The sequence below is a fragment of the Paroedura picta genome, chromosome 3 (genome assembly GCF_049243985.1).
Source record: "Paroedura picta isolate Pp20150507F chromosome 3, Ppicta_v3.0, whole genome shotgun sequence".
Classification (NCBI taxonomy): Eukaryota; Metazoa; Chordata; class Lepidosauria; order Squamata; family Gekkonidae; genus Paroedura; species Paroedura picta.
In genome coordinates this window covers 56,296,984-56,319,265 of record NC_135371.1, presented here as the reverse complement: position 1 = coordinate 56,319,265, position 22,282 = coordinate 56,296,984, and the positions used below count along the sequence as shown (strand labels likewise).

The window sequence follows — 22,282 nt, the reverse complement described above, 5'->3', positions numbered from 1 at the left end:
AAATGGAGGATCATTGTCCATGGGGTCACGATGGGTCGGACATGACTTCTTACCAACAATAACAACAACAACAACATATTGCATTAATTAACAGAATTATTTATTTTTGATAAGAGATTAAATAGAATTTTCCATTATTCTAATAATAGAAAAATAAACAGCAAGTCCATGTTAATAAAATCAGATTATATGCAGATTTTAATCTGAATATAAAACTTGCTATAAATGATCAAGAACAACCTTCAGAACTCAATATTTGTTCTCACAAACCATTCCCAGCCCATTTTATTTTATAATGCTGAATAAACTATATTCTAACATAAAATTTAAAACATGTCTTTAAAAGTATGCTTCCAATAGCAGCAATAGATTTGAAGAATTTATCTATGCTATGAAGCAGATCACTTGCTAAAATAGATAATGTTCTTATGTTGTTCAAACCACAGAATAGCAATTATGACATTAAAAAATAAAATCAGAGTAGTCTAGGTTGGTTAGACAAATTTAAAGAGTATTTCAGACATTAGTTGTTAATAATAAAGAGCTTTGAGATTCATATTAAAATCCATTTTTTGTGTAATAAACCAAGCCAACATTCTTCTTTTTTAAAACATTTCTAAACCTCCTCAGAACAGTTTAATTCTAGTTTACTTCCTCAACTGTACAAGTTCTAGAGGACTACACTCAAAGGATTGGTATATAATTCATATCAAACCACACTTCATCATTTTTTCTTTACCTACTTATCTATTCCAGTTATCTTTTAATAGTTTCTCTTTTGATTTTCTCTTTTCCACATATTTCTTCTGGACCACTCCCAACCCTCCAACATACACCAATTTGCTTCTCCTACTCCTGTCTCCTCCTTTCTGAGGCCCAACCTCTTTATTTTTTCTGCCCCACCTGTTGCCTTAGGTTTGCTGAGAAATTCATTACCAAAGATTTCGCCTCTACCACAAATTCATTAAGTGTATCACAAAACAAATTCCTTAAAAGTACCAAAGATAGAATACTGCCTTCTTTTACACTTACATGCTCTCAAAAGACATTGCATCTCTTCCACAAGGAAGGGGAAAAGGCTTTTCAACGTCAATAACTTACCTTCATATTCTGCTTTCTTGGATGCTTCTAAATTTCGCCACTCTGTTCCAACAAGCCGGCTGAGCTCTCCGAAAGAATAGTCTGGGTGCTGAGCTTTGATAACTGCTCTCATTTCACTACTAAATAGGATATAACCACTCATGTTGATCTTTCTTTTTGATCCTTCCTTCTTTACACTACCTTTGACAGACTTTGGAGTGGACTATGTGAAAAAGAGAATGATAGTCACAAACATGTAATAGAAAATTCTCAAGCTACAGAGCTAATAAGCAATAACTTTCCCCAATTACTTACCTTTTCCTCTTTAAAGATATGAGTTTAAGCCAAAAAAAAACCTCATAGATCTTAAATATTCTCAATGAAAAAATAATAAATAGCAAGGAGTTTTAAAAAATACAACACCTTGGCTTCTTAGTTGCCATGTGTCTAGGAATTTGTCACTGGCCCCTAAGATTTTTTTTAAAAAAGCACTATATAGGGCTAGAATATGCCATATACTGAAATTGAATACTGACACTGCTTGTAAAGAAAGGCAGGATGAAATCTGCTTGTAAAGAAACGCAGGATAGAGATGTTCTAAATAACATTAAGATTTTGGTGTGGTTTAAATAAAAATTTCAAATATTTTCCACTCCAGTGTTAGGTATTATTATTTCAAGTTAATGTTTAGGACTTTCTAGATATAGCCAGTAAAGACACATATACAGCCAAGAACTTGCCCTCATGTGTATCCTGCAAGGATAATGAGTAAGAACAACATGGACTGCAAAAAATTTTTCTATGGTGGTAAAACAACTTTTTTTTTAAACATTTTTATTGAAAGTTTTACACAACCACAAAAAGGACACAAAACCTAGGAAACATTACCATCAACGCCTCTTAAAATAACCCCAGTAATAAATAATAATAGACACTTCCCCCAATAACCAAAAATATCCAATGACAAAACAAAACAAAACAAAACAAACCAAAGAAAAAAAACAACATACATTTAGAAAAGGCCTCCGACCATCTACAAATCAGGTTCTTTAGTTTTCTGATACCACATGCATAAAGATATTATTAAAGATCAAAATTTCATATTTAAATCTTTCATTAACTATTCATAATTATAATACATATCCTTAATTAAAAATAATATGTTGAAATACATATTTACATCTAATGTCTTCACTTCAGAATCCATTTTATTATCTTCTTTCTGATAAAGATATATTCCTTCCTTGTCTTAACTAATTTATTCCACATAACCAATAGTAGTACTCGCATTTACCTTATTACTTTAAAGATAATATACAAAGGGCTCCCAGTTCATTTTAAAACGATCTAGCAGTTGGTCTCTCATTAATATTGCTAACTTATCTAGTTCTGCATATTCCTTAACCTTATCCAACCATTAATCTACACTTGGTATTTTTTTGTTTTTCCAGTACTGAGCATAAATTATTCTTGCTGCTGAGACCATGTATAGTAATAATATTCTCCTTGCTTTTACTATTTCAGGATCCAAAATATTTAATAAATATAATTCTGGTTTAAGCTTCAAGTCTAGCTTCGTTATTTTACAAATATATTGATGGATCTGTACCCAGAATTTTTTTTTGCCTCTGAACACGTCCACCAAAGGTGGCAAAAAGTACCATCAACCAATTTACATTTCCAACATTTTGTTGAACCATTTTTGTAAATTGTGGACAATAATACCGGAGTCAAATAACATCTATAAAGCATTTTGTAATAATTTTCCCTTATATTCGTTGCTAATGTAAATTTTATATCTCTTTTCCATACCATCTCCCATTGCTCAAGATTAATAGTATGCCCTATATTTTGTGCCCAGCGAATCACTGATTCTTTTATCACTTCCTTCTCAGTGCCTTTTTTTTAGTAACATGTTATAGATCTTTGCAATGGTAATACAACTTTAAAGAGTCATGTTATACCCAAAAAGGGATCTGAGGCATACAATATTGTGACTTAGTGCTAACTTGACTTTAAAGAGAAAAGATTTGGATGAGACTGGAGGCACTTCTCACCTCCTATCTAGAGCCAGTTGTTATAGTTCCTAAGGTCTCAGAGCAGGTCCTTAACTGTAGGTAGGTTTCCATTGTTTCCTCCTTGACCGAGGAGCAATTTTTTTTCTCCGTTCCTGCTTTTCTTTTACAGTATGTGGTGCCCTTAGGGATTGCCTCACATTGCCATGCCTTCCACGCATGGTCAGCTCAGCCTTCCTACCAGGTAAGTACTAAGGGGTTCTCCACTGATGGGGAACGCTGGCAAAAACTGCCCCTCTACCTTCTGCAATTGGTCTACCACCATGGTAGCAGAACTTACATGCATAAAAATGGGGGATTTTGGTGTCTACAGATTTCTGCTGGATCAGAAGAAAGCTAATGAAAAGACAGTTTCTGTTACTTTGCTATGCTAACATCATTTTGGATCCAACACTACGCTGAGCATATAACCTTGAAAAGTCAGTCTATGAAACTACTACAGCTCAAAGAACACAGAGGATAAGAATTTTAAAAATCCTTTAATCTAGGAAGTTTCTGAAAAATACTACCTGTGGCGGTGTATATGGCATTATATCTAGTTCATTAGACAATGGAGTCTGAAGCTGAGGAATAGCTGGTGCTTCTGCAGCTTCACCTTCCTCTTCCCCAATCTCTTCAATGTCCTCATCGCCTCCCTCCAGCTCAGCAAATTTTGCTTCTAGCTGCTGAATCTTCTTTTCAAGTAACGGAGACGGCTCCTTCTGAGGAACTATGGGCTTCCTGAAAGAGAACGCTGTGGGAATAAAACTCCTCTCTGACAATCTACTCCTTCTAGAGTCTCAGCAGTAATATTATATAATGTAATAAAATAAATAAATAAATAATAGTGACTTTAAGGAAGAGTATGAACATAATAGAAATCAGCTGAATTAAAAAAAAGATTTTGCAAAGTATCATGTTAATGTAGTACTACAACACTCATCTGAATCCTATAGCTTTTGTGCTAGTACAAACAGACAGAAGGGTAATCTGAACCAATTCCCCACTTCCCTGAGGCTTCATCCCACTTGGCTTCTTGCTCAGAGAGGCAAAAGGAAGGACTCTTCCTTCCTGCACCAAAAAAATGCCAGTAGGATAATAAATATTAGGAGACTTTTATACTGTAGTTACAGACCATTCAGTTCTGAAGTGTCTATTAATGCTAAAATGGGGCTGTATCTGGCCACTCTGACCAGTTAAATATAGAACCTTTCTCCAGTTCAAGGAGCTTCCCTCAGATGGAAGTTCTTCTTCCAAGAGAAGGATCCATACAATGCGGGAAGACTCTCTGCTTAGCTGAGAAAAGGCTGTGATCCAAACCATGGTCAAGAATGGAATTCATTTAGCTTATAGTAGAATGTTTTTCCATAGAAAGCTTGCAATTCACATTATTCCTTTCCCTAAAATTGTAACAGGCACACCTGTTTTATCCAGGTAAAGTAATTTTCTTCTCAGGGATTTTTTTCTTCTCTAAAATCCTTTGAATAGAAAACTGAGGTACAAAAGCCTTTATTTTATGTTGAATTTTTAAAGAATTTTCTAGAGGTTGTGTTTTTTATTGTAAACAGCTCTATTAATCTTGAAGACCACCTACATAAAATTATACAAAATGGTAGATCAAAGGAAAACATGTAAAACACTCTGCTTGTATAAAACTTTAGCATATCCAGTAAATGGTAGCCCAACTGGGAAAATACTTCTGCACAATTCCTTGGAAGTCACTACCTTGAAATGTAGAAGGACTAAGCTGAGTCATCACATGGCCATTAACTATATCTAAATAGTCATTCTAATAGCAGTTCAAATAACAATGCACAGAGCCAGTGTAGTTATTAATCCCAATTCTGCCATGGAAGCTTGCTGGGTGACCAGTCATATACTCTCTCTGTCTAACCTATCTCAAATGGAAGGGAGAAGAACAATCAAGCCACTTTGAGTCCCCATTGAGAAGGAAGGCCGGGTATCAATTAAGTAAATAAATAGAACTGCTTCTTCTGCAAGGTCAGAATACTCTCTCTTTTAGCCTACCAGTCCTTAATCAAATGCATGTTCAAAATGGAGATCGACGTTCACAAGATTTTCAGTTACTACTTGACATCGACCAGGTGTTCTGTGGGACATTTTAAAGCATGTTATCAGATCAAGCAAAAATCCCCGTATCTGTGATTGTTTAAAGTATTTTTAAAAGCTTGTTTTTACCTGAAGTAGTAAATTTCATCATCTACTACTTTTGCAGAGAGAGAAAATCTTTTCAGCCCCTTAAACTTCTTCATCTGCTTGTCACTTTCATTATAGCGGCTTTCACAAAGGAGAACGTCATTTTCATTAATCTCAGTTGGCCTGCAGGATAGGAAGTCTTTGAAAGACAACACGGCACACTTTCCTACAAAGAGATTAGAAAGAAACAACCTGTCCCTCAGTAACAACTCTATCATAACATTGTTCAAAAAGACTGCTGCATTTTCTACCATCACAACATATAATACTGACACACTATACATAGCCCCATCAAGACAAGCAACTCCAGGCAAACTAAGAACCACCACTTACGGGGGGAAAGCATCCCCACGCACATCACCATCAAAGTGTGTAACGATGTAAGTACTTTTCTCATGAGCATATCTGGCAGCAACACTGTTCCTGTGATGCAGAATCTAAACGCACCTGTGCATGCTTTAAGGGTCACATAACAGCCCTGTTTAGGAAATCCTCTGATGGATACTGAAGTGTTTGCCTTATCATTTAAGAGGGTACTGAAAACTATGCTCTGTCAGGTTTCTGTTTTCTATCCTTGTCCTGTGCCTGTTTTGGCACATGGTGTCTTAACAGTCACCTGGAGAATTGTTGAAAGGGATACAAATTTTAATAAAGAAATTCCTTACTTGCTGCATGCAGGGTTTCTACTGCTAGTTCAAGATAACCAGCTGTCCCCAACCCCCGGTCCATGGATCAGTCGGTACTGTGCTGTGGCTCCTCCTCGTCCTCCTCCCTGGCTGCTGCCTCGGGGACTGCCCTGGCACTCTGCCGCCAGCTCACCTTTGGTGCTCTCTGGCGGCCACCATTGCTGGGGCTCCTCCTTGGAGTGGCACTGCGCAGCTGCTGCTGGCCGCGCCCCCCAGTGGGCAGCGGGAAGTCAGGGGCTCCGGCGGGAAAGCAAGCTAAGCAGGGGCTCGGGCGGCAGCGATGACGTCCCTCGGCAAACGACTACCCTCCCCCCCCGCCTCAGTAAAATTGTTAAGCGTCGACTGGCCCCCGGTGATAAAAAGATTGGGGACCACTGAAGATAATGATCTCTCCAAGACAAACACATGGTCCTTCCCTGCCTATTATAATTTATTGTATTTCAAATAAACATAAACTTTTTAAAATGGTTCACAATGATTAAAAAGTCAGTATCTTTATTGAAGACTATATTCATTTAAATCTACCTTGCCAGATAGCAGCAGCCATTACATAAACTGTGTCTCTTGGTAGTATTCAAGTTAATTTAAATGCTATATCAAGCATGACAAAAATTACTACAAGATAAATAACATTGGATGAGGAATCTATTGTACTTCAGAATACGGTGGTTCTCTTTTCTATAAATGAAGCTACTACTTTAAAAAACAAACATTTTTTGAAAAATCGTAACTGTACAACAGACACTTCATTTTAGCAACCACAATCACAAGATCAAACATCTCCTTCCCGTAGCATCAGAATTCAATAGACCAGAGGATTTAACCATACAGTTTAAAACATATATGTGAGCTAGAGTCTTCTATTACCCAAAATGCAAGTCATGGGACAAGTCTCTTCCAGGTTACTCAAAAAAACTTCCTTCTTATAAAACATTTTAGTTGGTTCATGCTCTGTTTCCTCCGGATGTATAAAGATTGGCCCAAAGAAATACGCAGCTCCATCTCGTACCCACATTTTTTCTATTCTGAAAAATACAGACAAACGATTCCTTTAAAGTATCAAGACAAGCTCTAATAACAAATTTTAACAGATGTTTGGTTTGATATTTGTATCAATTTTTTTGCTTTTGTACATGTACCCTGAACTGGAATACAGTTCAACAATTTTCCAGTCAGTAGCTACACAAAAAGACATGCATACCTCCCAACTCTCGGTCGGACTAAGCCATGTGATTTTATAAACACACAATCCCCAACTTTCAGCCACATATCGTTGTAACAAAGTTGTTCATAGTAGTGACAGCCGGGTTCTCCATTTGACATATCTACTGGAACATCTTCTTTATCCTGTACCAAAAAATGTATTTAAGGGTTGAGAAACAGGAAAAAAATATAGTACTGAAGTGTACCGGTCATATCCAAAGACACATCCAAAGAAACTGTGTGAGAGCTAGGAATTCCATTGTGCACAAACATTTGTTTATTTTGGAAATCAACTGTTTCTCATTTGGTGTAGTGGTTGGTACAGTGATTAGGAGTGCAGATTTCTAATCTGGCGAGCCGGGTTTGATTCCCTGCTCCTCCACATGCAGCCAGCTGAGTGACCTTGAGCTGCTCTGACCGAGCAGTAATATGAGGGCTCTTTCAGCCTCACTGACCTCACAGGGTGTCTGTTGTGGGGAGAGGAAAGGGAAGGTGAATGTAAGCTGCTTTGAGACTCCTTCGGGTAGAGAAAAGCAACATATAAGAAACAACTCTTCTTCTTCATTTGTTTATTTTGGAAATCAATTTGCCATCCTTAAACCATCCAACAACAAAATATAAAACATGGCAGCATCACAGAGCAACAACCATAAAAACCAATACAGATAAAACTTAGAAATCCATTACCCAAGGACTTCTTTGAAAAGAAATCCATTGCCCAAGAGAAAAGGAGAGGAAATAAACAACACAAATGGCTAAATAAAAATGAATGAAGTGGACAACTGAAACAGAAAAGATCAGGAATCGCGTAGGTAATCAAAGTGATGGCATTCCATAAAAGAAGAGTCACGACAGAAAATGTACTGGCTTTGTCTGATAGCCACTGGATGAGTGGGAGAAAGACAGCATCCTAGCTATATTCCTTGGCACACAGAGAGTGTGTGCCAAGGAATATGGCTATTACTAAATATTAAAATAACTAAAAAACCTCAGATATTCACATGTAAAATACAGCTATTTTTTTTTCTTTTTTTGCAGCAGAGTGCAGCAGTTTCAGAGTCAGTTTTCTAACTTTAATAAAAGGGTGTGTGTCAGTGGTAGAGCATCAGCTTTGCACGTGGAAGATCCCAGGTTCAATCTTCAGGGATTCCAGTTAAAGGGATCAGCTGTAATTAAAGAACTCTACTTAAGTCCCTGGAAAGCTGCTGCCAATACATACTACTAAGCCTTATAACACTAACCTCCTGACCGGGGTAAGGCAGCTTTATCCATAATCTGATTAACACTTTAAAAAAACACACATATCCTTATCCATTGTTGTTCCTTTATATATTTCTGAAACAGCCTAGGGGGTGGGACATGTCCGGCTGTCCAAGTTGGAATAGAACCAATCAGGGTGCAGCCAGCTTTGTCCTGATTGGCCCTGCCCCTGCAGCTTCCGCCCTCCAGCCCTGGACTCTAGCTTCTGCTCTCAGACGCCTCAGTGCCTGGAGCCAGCAGCAGATAAGGGGAGAGGCCCTGGGCAAAGGGTTGTGGTGGATGGCTTGCTAACGAGGGCCTCCTGGCCTGCTGTGACTGCCTGCTAAGGAGCTCCGTCTTGGCCCTGCTAACAAGCTGCCCAGCCCCCGCCCACCCCACTTGCTTTGGCTGCGAGCTGCGGCCCAAAGCCATCTTAATCTGCCTGGCCAGGGGAGGGGACCCTTTCAGGGCCCATTCTTAGGAACGGGCTTTGAAGCTAGTCTAATGATAAACACAAAAGTCAAAGCATTTTCATCAGGCAGCTTCATTTGAACAGTCAGCCACTTAACTTTTTTACCTTTTCAAGACTAAGGACATTGTCTCCTGCTTTGTTTTCCTCTAATGTTTCAGTATGTTTTTCATCATCAATTCTGTCTGTATTAGCAAAGACTGATGCAACTCGAACCACGGGCAAGGGCACATCTCGTGGGACAAATCGTACAGAACTAATTGGCATAGTCCACAATTTTATTTTCTTAAAGGACTTTGTCTTTGCAGAGTACCGTGATTCACAAACATAGACATCTTCACCCCTAAAATTTTCTGGACACAACTTAAAGTACTCCTGTTGAACAGAAAGAAAGAATCATTTTGATGACACATTACAGAACAATATATGCTCATAAACCAACATTTGTTTATTTAGGGTGCGTGGGAAAATACTATCTAATCACAATGACTAAATTCCTCTGGTTACTTTCAGGATTTCATAGCAGTTATTATATGAAGGTCATGAAGCCCAGGTCCCAAAGGGCAGAATAAATGGCAGCTTTTCAGCTCTCCCCTCCCTTAATGGATGATGAGGTCCAAGACATAGAACTACTAATATTTTAAAAAGCAGAAAAATTATCAATAGATAGTCACTTTAAAATGATATGCCTAATGAGCCATTTATTGTATTGAATCACTGACTAATTATGAAGAGTGAAATGCATATATAAAAGTATATAAAGAAAAATATAAACATTTACTCTACTATAATAAACATCGGAAGCATGATTGTTTTTCGCCCAGGCATACCTGAAAATATACAATAATGCAGTATTCAATTTAACAGTCTATATACTTTCATCTTACCTTAACAAACATGACTACACATTTGCCTAGAATTTTATTCACAGGAATTTTATTGTAATAGTCACTCTTGAACACTTCCTTCTCCAAAAATTTCCGGGTCGCAAGATGGAATGTTTCGTTTGGTCGGTAAAACCAGCAGCCATACAACCATTTTTCTCCTACAAATAAGGAAACAGATTATTATTATATTAACGAAATATAAAACTAACTTTAGTATCTTGCTATGAAGTTATGCTGGATGGTATTCAAAGGTTTGTACAGTAGGAAAGTGTGTAACTTCAGGAAGAGAGTATTTTTATAGCCATATGCCTGAAAAGCCAGATTCCATAAGAGAGAGTGGCAATTCAGAGGGAACAGGAAGATGGCCTTGCTATAGATTAAGAAGAGCTGGTTTTTATACCCAAAGGAATCTTAAAGCAGCTTACAATCGATCTTCCCTTCCTCTCCCCACAATAGCCACCTTGTGAGGTAGGTGGGGCTGAGAGAGCTCTGACACAACTGCTATGAGAATAGCTCTAACAGGACTATGACTAGCCCAAGATCACCCAAGCTGGCTGCAAGTGAAGGAGTGCGGAATCAAACCTGGCTGTCTAGATTAGAGGTCACCAGTCTTGACCACTACAATAAGCTGGCTCTGGTGCTACTGAACTCAGATCTTGATCTCTTACTATTTTGTATTACAGTGGAGATACATAGCCTCTCAAAGGAGTAACATTCATGAGCTGGTCCTCTAGGAGGGCAACATAGAAATAAACAAACAAACAAACAATCTAAACAATGAATAGACACTAACATAATGAAGCAGGTAAGGGGGATGGGTTGCTGGAATGGAGTGAAGTGGACTGGGCAACTAAACACATTCAGTTGGCATTTGTGGTGTTTCAAGGAAGAATAACACATGCCCCAGAACTGCAAGAGCAACCTTGGAGTGAGGCAGTATAGCATTAATCCACCTGCAAAATTTTGTACAACAGAATTACATCTCTGTGAAAGCACTATGGATAGTGTTTAACAAACAGGAAATAACTGCGTGGTTGCTGATCTTGTCAGCCATAACTATATTAGAAGTTCTTCATATTTTTTTGCTTTATTATTCCATAGAATTTTAAAAATTATACTTCCACACATTCTTATTAGTAGGCAGCACATTTAGACTCTTTTGCCAGAATAAGCCCAACTGAATGGTTGCAGAACAGCACCAATCTATCAGGGAAACTTCATGTTACATCATCACACAGAGCTTTTTATTATGCCATCCATAACTGGGATCAGAGTTTAAGGTACTCAGTCATCAAAGGTCAACTATTCAGTTGTTGGCTGGTATCCAAAAGGTTTCTCGTGTGAACAGAAGTGCATTCTGCTTGCACAAGCAGCAGTAGTCTCAAATTTATGAGGATTCCTCAAACCAACTGCACCTCCCACAGCACACCCCAAAGTCCCACGATGAGGAGCTGCTTTGCTGGATAAAGGGCTACAGCAGGAAGGAGGCAGCTGGGCTGCACTGCCCAAGAGGAATTTTGCCTAGACTTCCCCAGATCCAATGCATTTGGATATATTCCTAAAGCCAAACAGCACACAAGTTTTTTGTAGAAGTTCTTCTAATTCCTAAAAGGTGGAATTTTTAAGGCAGGAACCTACGGTGTTTGCTTTCCTTACCAGCTGAATCTTCCCACAGTCGTTCAATACAGACTATATGAGGTTGCAAATTGGCTTCTGCAGGTTCAACATATACATAATCTCCAACATGATACATGCTGTTCTTAAAGCTGCAGTCTTGGCTGTATGTCCTGTGTAAACTAGACAATGCTGATCCTCCAGAAGAATCTTCACTCTTTTCAGCTTCTTATTGCAACATAAAAGGAAACATTTGAAATGAATGAAAATTAGTTTAAAGATCCAAGACTCCACACCTTGTTATAGTACACATTAAGGACTTTTCTCACAGAGAATTGCTGTTTACTAGAACTCAAACTGCTAATCCAAGTTACTGCTTAACAGTTCTTTTCCACAGGAAATTGCCTGATGTCGGTAGATAATGGTGTTTGCAGCCTATTTTGCAGTTCTGTCTTGCACTTCTCTGTACCAGTTTGAATAAATGGCCAATTTTAAAATGCTTTCACAGTGCTTTTGCTTTTATTTTTCTTTGGAGAATGCCATTCAACCACTTTAGTGCTAACTGCATATTTTCTTCAAGCTATGCCCACCTACTGCCTGGTACAACAAAATATGGGTTGGGCATATCTCTTTGTATGACTAGAGCTAGGAAAGTTCAAAGAGGAAGCTCAATTGTTCCTTTACACTCCAATCATATGCAGGGATGGGTGAGCTTATTTAAGCAGTTCTGCGATAGTTATTAGTAAACCAGGTCTTCTGGAAACACTATTAAAGTGCTCCGCAAGATTACTGTTATAGTGAGATCAGGGCCCTGTGGGACAATTCTGTAGGGCCTGTAAAACAGAACTGTTCTGCCAGGCCTACAGTTGAGGCCTAAAATAATCTCTTTCTGGCTTCCCTGCTGAAAGCATCTAATAACTTCTGGATTGTTATTTTTTTTAAATCGCCAATTTTAACATCAGGAATGGCACTTTATGTTCCCCCCTCTCCAGCAAGAGAGAAGGTGGCAACTCTTTGATATGGTTTTTAACTTGAATCAATCAGACTGATTTTAAAGTGGTTTTAACGTATTTTATATATAGTATATACGGAATGTTGTGAGCCACCCTGAGCCTTTAGGGAAGGACGGCATAGAAATCTGAAAATATACCCTTTTGAGAATGATTAATAATTAATAATGATTAATATAATCTACTTTTACTCCCCCCCCTTCAAGGATCGCTGCCTTGTTGTGGCAAGGGGGCTTGCGTAGTTCAGTGAAGCTATGAGCTATACCGTGCAGGGCCACCCAAGACGGACAGGTCATAGCTGAGAGCTCTGACAAAAGGTGATCCACTGGAGAAGGAAATGGCAAACCACTCCAGTATCTTTGCCATGAAAACTCTATGGACAGTTCCAATAGGCATAACGATATGACGCCGGAAGATGAACCCCTCAGGTCGGAAGGTGTCCAATATGCTACTGGGGATGAGCAGACGGCTAGTACGAGTAGCGCCAGAATGAATGAAGCGACTGGGCCAAAGCCGAAAGGACGCTCAGTTGTGGAAGTAACTGGTGGCGAAAAGACAGTCCGATGCTGTAAAGATTTTTATTCCATAGGAACCTGGAACGTCAGATCCATGAATCAAGGTAAGCTGGACGTGGTCAAACAAGAAATGACAAGACTGAACATCGACATTTTAGGAATCAGTGAACTAAAATGGACAAGAATGGGTGAATTTAATTCAGATGACCATCAGGTATACTACTGTGGACAAGAATCTCGCAGAAGAAATGGAGTAGCCTTCATAATCAATAAGAGAGTAGGAAAGGCAGTCTTGGGATACAATCCCCAAAGTGACAGAATGATCTCAGTTCGAATCCAAGGCAAACCATTCAACATCACAGTGATCCAGGTCTATGCCCCAACCACTGCTGCTGAAGAGGATGAAGTTGATCAGTTCTATGAAGCCCTACAACACCTTCTAGAAGCAACGCCAAAAAATGATGTGCTTATCATCATGGGGGATTGGAATGCTAAAGTAGGAAGCCAAAAGATAACCGGGATAACAGGCAAGTTTGGCCTTGGAGTACAAAATGAAGCAGGGCACAGGCTGGTAGAATTTTGTCAAGAGAATACAATGGTTATAAGCAAACACTCTTTTCCAACAACCCAAGAGACGACTCTACACATGGACATCACCAGACTGTCAACACAGAAATCAGATTGACTATGTGCTCTGCAGCCAAAGATGGAAAAGTTCTATCCAGTCAATAAAAACAAGACCAGGAGCTGACTGTGGTTCAGATCATGAGCTTCTTGTTGCAAAATTTAGGCTTAAATTGAAGAAAGTAGGGAAAAGCACTAGGCCACTCAGGTATGAACTAAATCATATCCCCGACGAATACACAGTAGAGGTGACAAATAGATTTAAGGAATTAGATCTGATAGATAGAGTGCCTGAAGAACTATGGACTGAGGTTCGCAACATTGTACAAGAGGTAGCAAATAAAACCATCCCAAAGAAAAAGAAATGCAAGAAATCAAAATGGCTGTCTGAGGAAGCTTTACAAATAGCTAAGGAGAGAAGGGAAGTGAAAGGCAAGGGAGAAAGAGAAAGATACACCCAATTGAATGCAGAATTCCAGAGAAAAGCTAGAAGAGATAAGAATGCCTTCTTAAATGAACAGTGCAAACAAATAGAAGAAAACAATAGAATGGGGAGGACCAGAGATCTTTTCAAGAAAATTGGAGATATGAAGAGAACGTTTCATGCAAAGTTGGGTATGATAAGGGACCAAAATGGTAGGGACCTCACAGAAGCAGAAGAGATTAAACAAAGGTGGCAAAATTATACAGAACAACTATACAAGAGCGAGCTTAACATCCCTGATGACCACAGTGGGGTAGTTACTGACCTGGAGCCAGACATCCTGGAATGTGAAGTCAAATGGGCCTTAGGAAGTCTGAGCAACAATAAAGCTAGTGGTGGTGACAGCATTCCAGTTGAACTATTCAAAATCTTAAAGGACGATGCAGTAAAAGTGCTACACTCAATATGCCAGCAAATTTGGAAAACTCAACAATGGCCACAGGATTGGAAAAGGTCAGTTTACATTCCAATCCCAAAGAAGGGCAATGCCAAAGAATGCTCAAACTACCGCACCATTGCACTAATTTCTCATGCTAGCAAAGTTATGCTCAAAATCCTACAAGCTAGGCTCCAGCAATATGTGGACCGAGAACTTCCAGAAGTACAGGCAGGATTTCGAAGAGGCAGAGGAACTAGAGATCAAATTGCCAACATACGCTGGATCATGGAGAAAGCTAGGGAGTACCAGAAGAACGTCTACTTCTGCTTCATTGACTATGCTAAAGCCTTTGATTGTGTGGAGCACAACAAATTGTGGCAAGTTCTTAAAGAGATGGGAATACCAGAGCATCTTATTTGTCTCTTGAGAAATTTATATGCAGGTCAAGAAGCAACAGTGAGAACTGAACATGGAATCACTGACTGGTTCAAAATTGAGAAAGGAGTTCGGCAAGGCTGTATACTGTCGCCTTGCCTATTTAACTTGTATGCAGAGCACATCATGAGAAATGCGGGATTAGAGGAGTCACAAATTGGGATCAAGATTGCAGGGAGAAATATCAACAACCTCAGATATGCAGATGATACCACTCTAATGGCAGAAAGTGAAGAGGAACTAAAGAGCCTGTTGATGCGGGTGAAGGAGGAGAGTGCAAAAGTTGGCTTGAAACTCAACATCAAGAAAACAAAGATCATGGCATCCGGCCCTCTCAATTCCTGGCAAATAGATGGGGAAGAAATGGAGATAGTGACAGATTTTATTTTCCTGGACTCCAAGATCACTGCAGATGGGGACTGCAGCAAAGAAATTAAAAGACGCTTGCTCCTGGGGAGGAAAGCTATGGCAAATCTAGACAGCATCCTAAAAAGCAGAGACATCACCCTGCCAACAAAAGTGCGTTTAGTCAAGGCTATGGTCTTCCCAGTTGCAATGTATGGCTGCGAAAGTTGGACCATAAGGAAGGCCGAACGTCAAAGAATTGAGGCTTTTGAACTCTGGTGCTGGAGAAGACTCCTGCGAGTCCCTTGGACTGCAAGGCGAACAAACCGGTCAGTCCTAGAGGAGATCAACCCTGACTGCTCTTTAGAAGGCCAGATCCTGAAGATGAAACTCAAATACTTTGGCCACCTCATGAGAAGGAAGGACTCCCTGGAGAAGAGCCTAATGCTGGGAGCGATCGAGGGCAAAAGAAGAAGGGACGACAGAGAATGAGGTGGCTGGATGGAGTCACTGAAGCAGTAGGTGCAAACTTAAATGGACTCCGGGGAATGGTAGAGGACAGGAAGGCCTGGAGGATCATTGTCCATGGGGTTGCGATGGGTCGGACACGACTTCGCACATAACAAACGTTTACTCCCATTTCAATAGCTGCGGTACAGTTTTATTTATTTATTTAGATTTTTATATCGCCCTTTGATACTCCCAAAAATGGATGTGGGGAATTCTGTTTAAAAGCGTGCTCCAGTAACACCATAAGCCAAAAGGTTACACATCCTACAAAGCCTGGCAGTCTATTTGACATGTACATTTTTAGCATGGAGATATTCTTAAATAAATAATCCCTAACACAAATTCTGAAATATTACTCGGTGTGAAAAGTGTATATGCAACTGAGTAATTTTTGAGCTTGCACACCTTCCTCTACCTTGCATAAAACTTACAAGGGGCAAAAAATTCCAAACTGCTTAGCCAGCCACAGCAAATCATTCCAGACTCTAGCAAAGCCCAATCTCTCCTCCAACTCGACTGGGATCTGGAGCCAGATGCAATCTGCTTTCGTATATTTTTAACACATCAATTCAGACTGAAATCATGAGCAGTGACTCATGAAAGCTCATACCCTCACACAAATTTTTGGAGTCTTTAAGGTGCTACTGGACTCTTGCTTAATTCACAATGAAGTGATAAATAAGTGATAAATGATATCTTAAGGCTCCATCACACATCTGAATCAGACTTTAGTCTTTCAGATTAAAGGCAATACTTAAGACACTGGATGCGAACATGCATTTGTTGTCCATGAAAACTAATGCCACAATATTTCTTGAACATCAGCACTTCAAAAACCTGCCAATCACTTACATCCCCCCAAATGATTGGTTTGCTACTGCTAAATTTGTCTTCTCTTTAGCACAAGGCTAAGTTATGTCCTTTATATCCCATCTTTTTTGCATACGTAATCACTCATATTTGGCTCAGTGTGAGAAAATCTGTTAAGATAATCAAGTATGAACTCATGGCCAGTATCTGGACATATAAAATACCCTACACTAAAGAATGATGTCTTTTCATAATTGGTTTGAATGCTGACTCCTTGGCTTATTTACTATCCTGTATCCAAACACCACTTTCTTTGGGAAAGATTAATGAATTACACACACTTGTCATCAGCAATGGTTGGATCCTACAGATCACGAATGACCCCTTCTCCCATCCAACCCCAACTAAGTGACTACAGGAGGTCAGAGGAGTCTTGGAAATAGAGTGAGTTGTAGGAGAAATCAGAAGAAATTACCCCTTCCTTTTTGCAAACTCTCACTCCTGTTATGAAATAGCTTCTACAAGAGGGGAGTGATTTCTGCTGTTTCATTTTCATGCAGCATGGCAAGGGACTCTTAACCTTCTAGAGATACTGAGTGGAGAGAGGTTACCACGGGAGGGGGAGGGAGAGATTTGTTTTGTAACTTCCTTCTGTTCATGGTTTGTACTTAATTTCAAGCTAATCTGAAAGAAGGATTTTATAGGTACTGTGCTACGTTATTTTTGCTCCCACACTTAAAATGTATTATTATTATTATTTAATTGACTTGCTTCCAGAGATTGTAAAGGCAAAGGAGAGTAAAATGAGTCTTTAAACATGCCTCTCTCTATCGCACAATTATACAAAGTATTAAGTTACGCTGGTATCGCAGAAAACGATTGCTATCTCCTTAAGCAGTACTAAGAAAATAAATAAATAAATAGTAACTCTAGACAAAGGTTAATGTATTTTCTTATTTCAGTAAATATTCAGAAAATATATGCCAATGTAAAATTATAACACATAGCTCTTTTAATCACCATGTTACCTCTCTTCTCCTCTTCTCTTTTGAGCTTGTCCTCCTCCATTTCCTTTGGAAGTTTTTCCTTCTTTTCTTTTTCCACATCATTATGAAGGTGTTTGGTGGTGTAACTGAGGGCTGGTGATAAAAGAATCTCTCCATTCTTGCAGAGTTCATCACGGATTTTGATAAAGAATTGCTGTAGTTCTACTGCATCCTCATAAATCTCTGAATCAGTCCTTAAAGGAAAAGAACTCAGTGAAGAGACAAGTTAAGAGCAGACTAAGCACTTGCCCTGAAAATCTGAAATGTGAAGTAACTAGTTTTACAATGTATTACTGCAACCAAAAGACGGCCCATGTACAAATCTATTGTTCAGCCTCATTTGCAATACTATGTGTGGTTCTGGTCACTATATCCTGAAATAAACATTTTAAAGCTGGAAAAAGTACTGAGGAGGGCAATCAAGGATGATTAAGGGGTTGGATTACTTTTCTCATGTGGAACAGCTGAAGAATTTTGAGTTTAAAAATGAGATGACTTAAGTATGGACATGATAGAAGTTTATAAAATCACGCATGGAGTCAAGAGAGTGGAGATAGAACTCCACTCTCCTAAAATATTAGAACTTGGGGACATTCCATAAAGTTGATAGACAGCTCTCAGGATGGACAAAACACTATACACAATGACATTACTGAGTGAGTGATCTAAAAATAAATGAACTCCTTTTGGGCACAAGTTATTTTCCAAGTATCAACAGATATACACATCCTAACCTTGACACTTAACAGCCCAATTCTAACTCTGGGCTTTGAGCTTTCTATACCATTTCAAACATGTATCTGCTTGTACGGGAAGCCTGAGGCCTCATTCAGCACTTATTTATTTATTTTATTTATTATATTTATATACCGCCCTCCCCGAGGGCTCAGGGCGGTTTACATAATAACATAAGAACAATACATGGAACAGTCTTATAAAATATTTGAGTAGCCGTGCAATAATAACTGATAATTGTAAACATATAACATTATAATTGTATAACCAATAAACAATACAACGTTGTAACATACAAACAGGTCCAGAGTGTATAGGTGGTGTTCTGAGGGGGGGTGGGGAGCAGGGGCCCTTTGGTTGTTGTTGGTTATATATATCTGGTCTCAACCAAATGCCTGGCGGAAGAGCTCCTCCTTGCAGGCCCTGCGGAACTGTTTAAGCTCCGTCAGGGCCCTGATCTCCTCTGGGAGCTCGTTCCACCAGGTGGGGGCCAGAACAGAGAATGCTCTGGCCCTGGTTGAGACCAGGCGGACTTCTTTAGGGCCAGGGACCTCTAGCAGTGGAGCGCAGGGCTCTTTTGGGGGCGTAGGCAGAGAGGCGATCCCTCAGGTACACTGGGCCCTGACCGCGAATGGCCTTGAAGGTAATTACCAGAACCTTTAGTCTGATCCGGAATTCAACTGGCAACCATTGCAGTTGATGGAGCTGCCATATCAACTGGGCTGCCATATCAACTTCCATGGTGGAGTGGGTGCATCCTCACTACAACATGATCACATCACATATGACATGGGTATTCAATGAAGGTGACTCATTTGTACTTTCTTCTCTAGACGCTTTGTAGCTAGAGTCACAAGAACAAAGTCAGACTGGTGTTTTCATGCCAAGTAGTGAACAGCAGCCCACCAATAAAAGCAAAGACATGCCACATATAGATTTAGTGGTAGAAGAGCAGTGTGCGTGCGTGTGTGTGGGGGAGACAAGACGTATTCATCTCACGAATTAAATAGTTTTCCTCAGGACATCCTAAACAGTTAAACCATTTAGGCAGCTGTCTCTTTTAAGACAAGATGCTTTTCTATGTTGTTTTCCAAACTAGTAAAGATTTTGAAAAACAACAACACTGTCTTCCTTTCAGTATCCTTACTACAGAATATGAAAGCTGTTACTTTTTTCTTCAGAAGACAGTGCAATATTTTATTAAGGAAGTGTGCCTTTCATATCCAGAATTAGGAGAAGAATGGCTGGGACCTAGCTCCAAGTTATCTGAAGAAATGACTGGAGGAAGGCAGAGATGTATTTCCCAGCATGGACCCTGGATCTAAATTACTATATTTGGAGAACTGATAGGTAAAAAGTCCAGACCTTCAAGTAATCCCCAGGCTCAAATAGAATCTGTGCTTCAGCTCTATCGTCCTTAACTGCGGAGCATAGTTTGAGTCCAATAGCATATTTAAGTCCAACTAAGTTTTATTCAAGATATAAGCTTTCGTGTGCATGCACACTCCTTTGAATACTGAATACCCAAAGAAGTGTATCGGCACACAAAAGTTTATATCTTCCATAAAATTTCATTGGTCTTAAAGATGCTACTGGACTCAAACTTTGTTCTGCTGCTTCAGACTAACACAGCTACCCACCTGAATCTACCTGTAACTGTGATTACTGAAACTGCCCTTAGTTCACAAAAGGAAGCCACAGATCCCATCTGCACTGCCATATGAAATTTTAATCACATCAGTGTCCTTTAAAAGCTGAAGAATAGTTCTCCCTATAAACTTGAGTTCCAGAAGATTAAAACTTTACAGAGTGTTTGTATATTTTAAGAAAAAGTATTAAAATTCTGCAAGTGAGTTTTTCAGTCACCTGCATCTGAAAATGTACAGGTGTATTTTAACTAGTATTGCCATTACAATAACAAAAGCTGCAATTCTCATCTAACACTTTTCAGAATAATCATCATTAAGGGGTATAAAATTTCACTAAGATGGTCACCAACTATGTATCTTTTAAAATGTACATATATACTCTGAATTCTCAACTAAAATGTCTGGTATGTCTTTCCTTCCCAGAGCTAATGGCAGCTCCATATCAGGAAACCAATCAGAAGGGAAGAGTCACCTCCCGCACACACTTACCTCTTGTGCCACAATTCTGAATCAAACCCTGTGGCTGCTATTTAAATTATGGAAGTTCTGGAGAACCATGCATAAAGCTACCAAATCTGGTTTAGTTAAGCCTTAAAACATACTAGTCTTCACCAGGTTCCAGACTATTCCTAATAATAATAGTCCAGATGTTTTAAAAAAACAAATATGTTTTAAGATCCAGAATTAAATAGGCACTGATTTCAGCTAAATACTGTCTATGGTTAGGAGGAAAGCTACAGCAAAAAAATGCAGAAAAGCAAAAATCTATTTAAAAATAACAATAAATTGAAGGCAGCCATTTAGCCTATGATGGCATGTTGTTAAGAATCCCAAATGAATTTTCAAAGAAATTTCTTTTAAAAATGAAAACAGGTGGCCCTGAAATGATTGTTTTCAGTCCTAAATTACAGCACTGCAAAGGAAGATTAGCTCAGCTTTTGCAAGACAAATGACAAAAACAGAGGTTTATAAAGATAGGTTTTTACTTACCGGTTCATCCTCCTTGCTCGCTCCAACACTTCAAACATATGCTCTTGAAACAAGTCCAGTCTTCTGTACCGGTTAGTTTCTACATTTTTTCGTATGATATCAAAGGTCAGAGGTGCTTTATTTGGAAAACTGGGATCAACAGCAGGAATTTCAGCTAAGGAGTCACTATAGCACCTGCCCTCATCATCTTGATGACTCATGACAGAGACAAAAAGATTATGTATAAGCTCCTGGATCAGTAGAGTTACATTGGGGACATGAGAATCTTCATCACCTTCTATGTCTCTTCTGGTCTCAAGCAAAACTTTATGCAGAACCAGGGCATCTTTGTAAATCAAGGATTCTGGCTCATTGTAAGTGCAGGCATTATTGAACATCATTACAAAATCTTCTACCATGGCATCAATGTCCTGGTACTTGTTGGCCATCATGTGACTTCTTATCTTCTCCATATCAACAGGTTTTTTAATGGTCAGGTAGTAGTCAGGAAGCTCTGACCGAGATGGAAGTCGTAGAAAAATAGCACTGAGCCTTCTACCTCGCTTATCTGTGTAGTTCTTCACTGCTTCATACACCTCATTAAGTTTCTGCTGCATTGGAGTCATGTATTTTGATTTTTTAGGGGATATGCCAGTTTTTCTACCTACATGGAGAAAAAAAGTGATCTATTTAAGAAGTCGGCCTTTTGCATATTCATTGTGACTTGGGTTACTCAGGTACTCATTGGAGAACATGATACAACATGATGTTTGGTAAGGTCATTCATATCACAGCCTCTCTTGAAATGTTCATGTGATTTCTCAGAGTGTTACATAACCCATGACCTCAGGAAAGGAGACAAGCTCATTGTTCAACCACAATGTCTAGTGGATTTAAAAAGAAAAATTCCCCATGTCAGAATCAAAATATATACTCCCTAAAAATGTCATATACACTGGGGTTTAACACAGGGATTATTCTTTTCGCATCTGCTAGTTCACTATTGAGCACATACACACTACAGCACACAGCCTAGAGAACAGAACCCCCTGCATGTGCAGAGGACTGTAAATGCTGCTGAGCCACTAGATCAGGCTTTTTCAGTCAGGGCTTCATGAAATCCTGGGGTTTCCACATGGTCCTGGAAGAGTTTCCTGAATGGGTGGTGTGTGTGTGTGTGTGTGTGTGTGTGTGTGTGTGTATGTGTGTATCTATATGTATGTATGTGTGTGCACACACACACATTCGTTAAACATTTATTGGGTGATATGACCATATATGTTCATGTTGACTTCCTCCCTCCCAAAATGGCCAATGATGGG

The 22,282-nt window shown here is 39.2% G+C and overlaps 1 protein-coding gene across 24 annotated transcripts in view; it reads right to left on the bottom strand.

The window, feature by feature from the left end:
- PBRM1 (polybromo 1) overlaps positions 1-22,282 on the bottom strand; it is a 76,450-nt gene that overhangs the window by 18,042 nt on the left and 36,126 nt on the right. For 18 of the 24 annotated variants that reach the window (XM_077325789.1, XM_077325781.1, XM_077325783.1 and 15 more), the window contains 10 exons: positions 20,982-21,624; positions 17,590-17,801; positions 11,492-11,677; positions 9,836-9,993; positions 9,057-9,323; positions 7,239-7,384; positions 6,905-7,062; positions 5,334-5,517; positions 3,665-3,875; positions 1,102-1,303 (listed from right to left, as the gene is read on the bottom strand). In XM_077325789.1, the coding sequence (XP_077181904.1) occupies positions 1,102-1,303; positions 3,665-3,875; positions 5,334-5,517; positions 6,905-7,062; positions 7,239-7,384; positions 9,057-9,323; positions 9,836-9,993; positions 11,492-11,677; positions 17,590-17,801; positions 20,982-21,624 (2,367 nt within the window). The remainder of the gene's footprint in view (positions 1-1,101; positions 1,304-3,664; positions 3,876-5,333; positions 5,518-6,904; positions 7,063-7,238; positions 7,385-9,056; positions 9,324-9,835; positions 9,994-11,491; positions 11,678-17,589; positions 17,802-20,981; positions 21,625-22,282) is intronic. The other 6 variants (XM_077325800.1, XM_077325778.1, XM_077325795.1 and 3 more) reach the window with 1 other exon arrangement.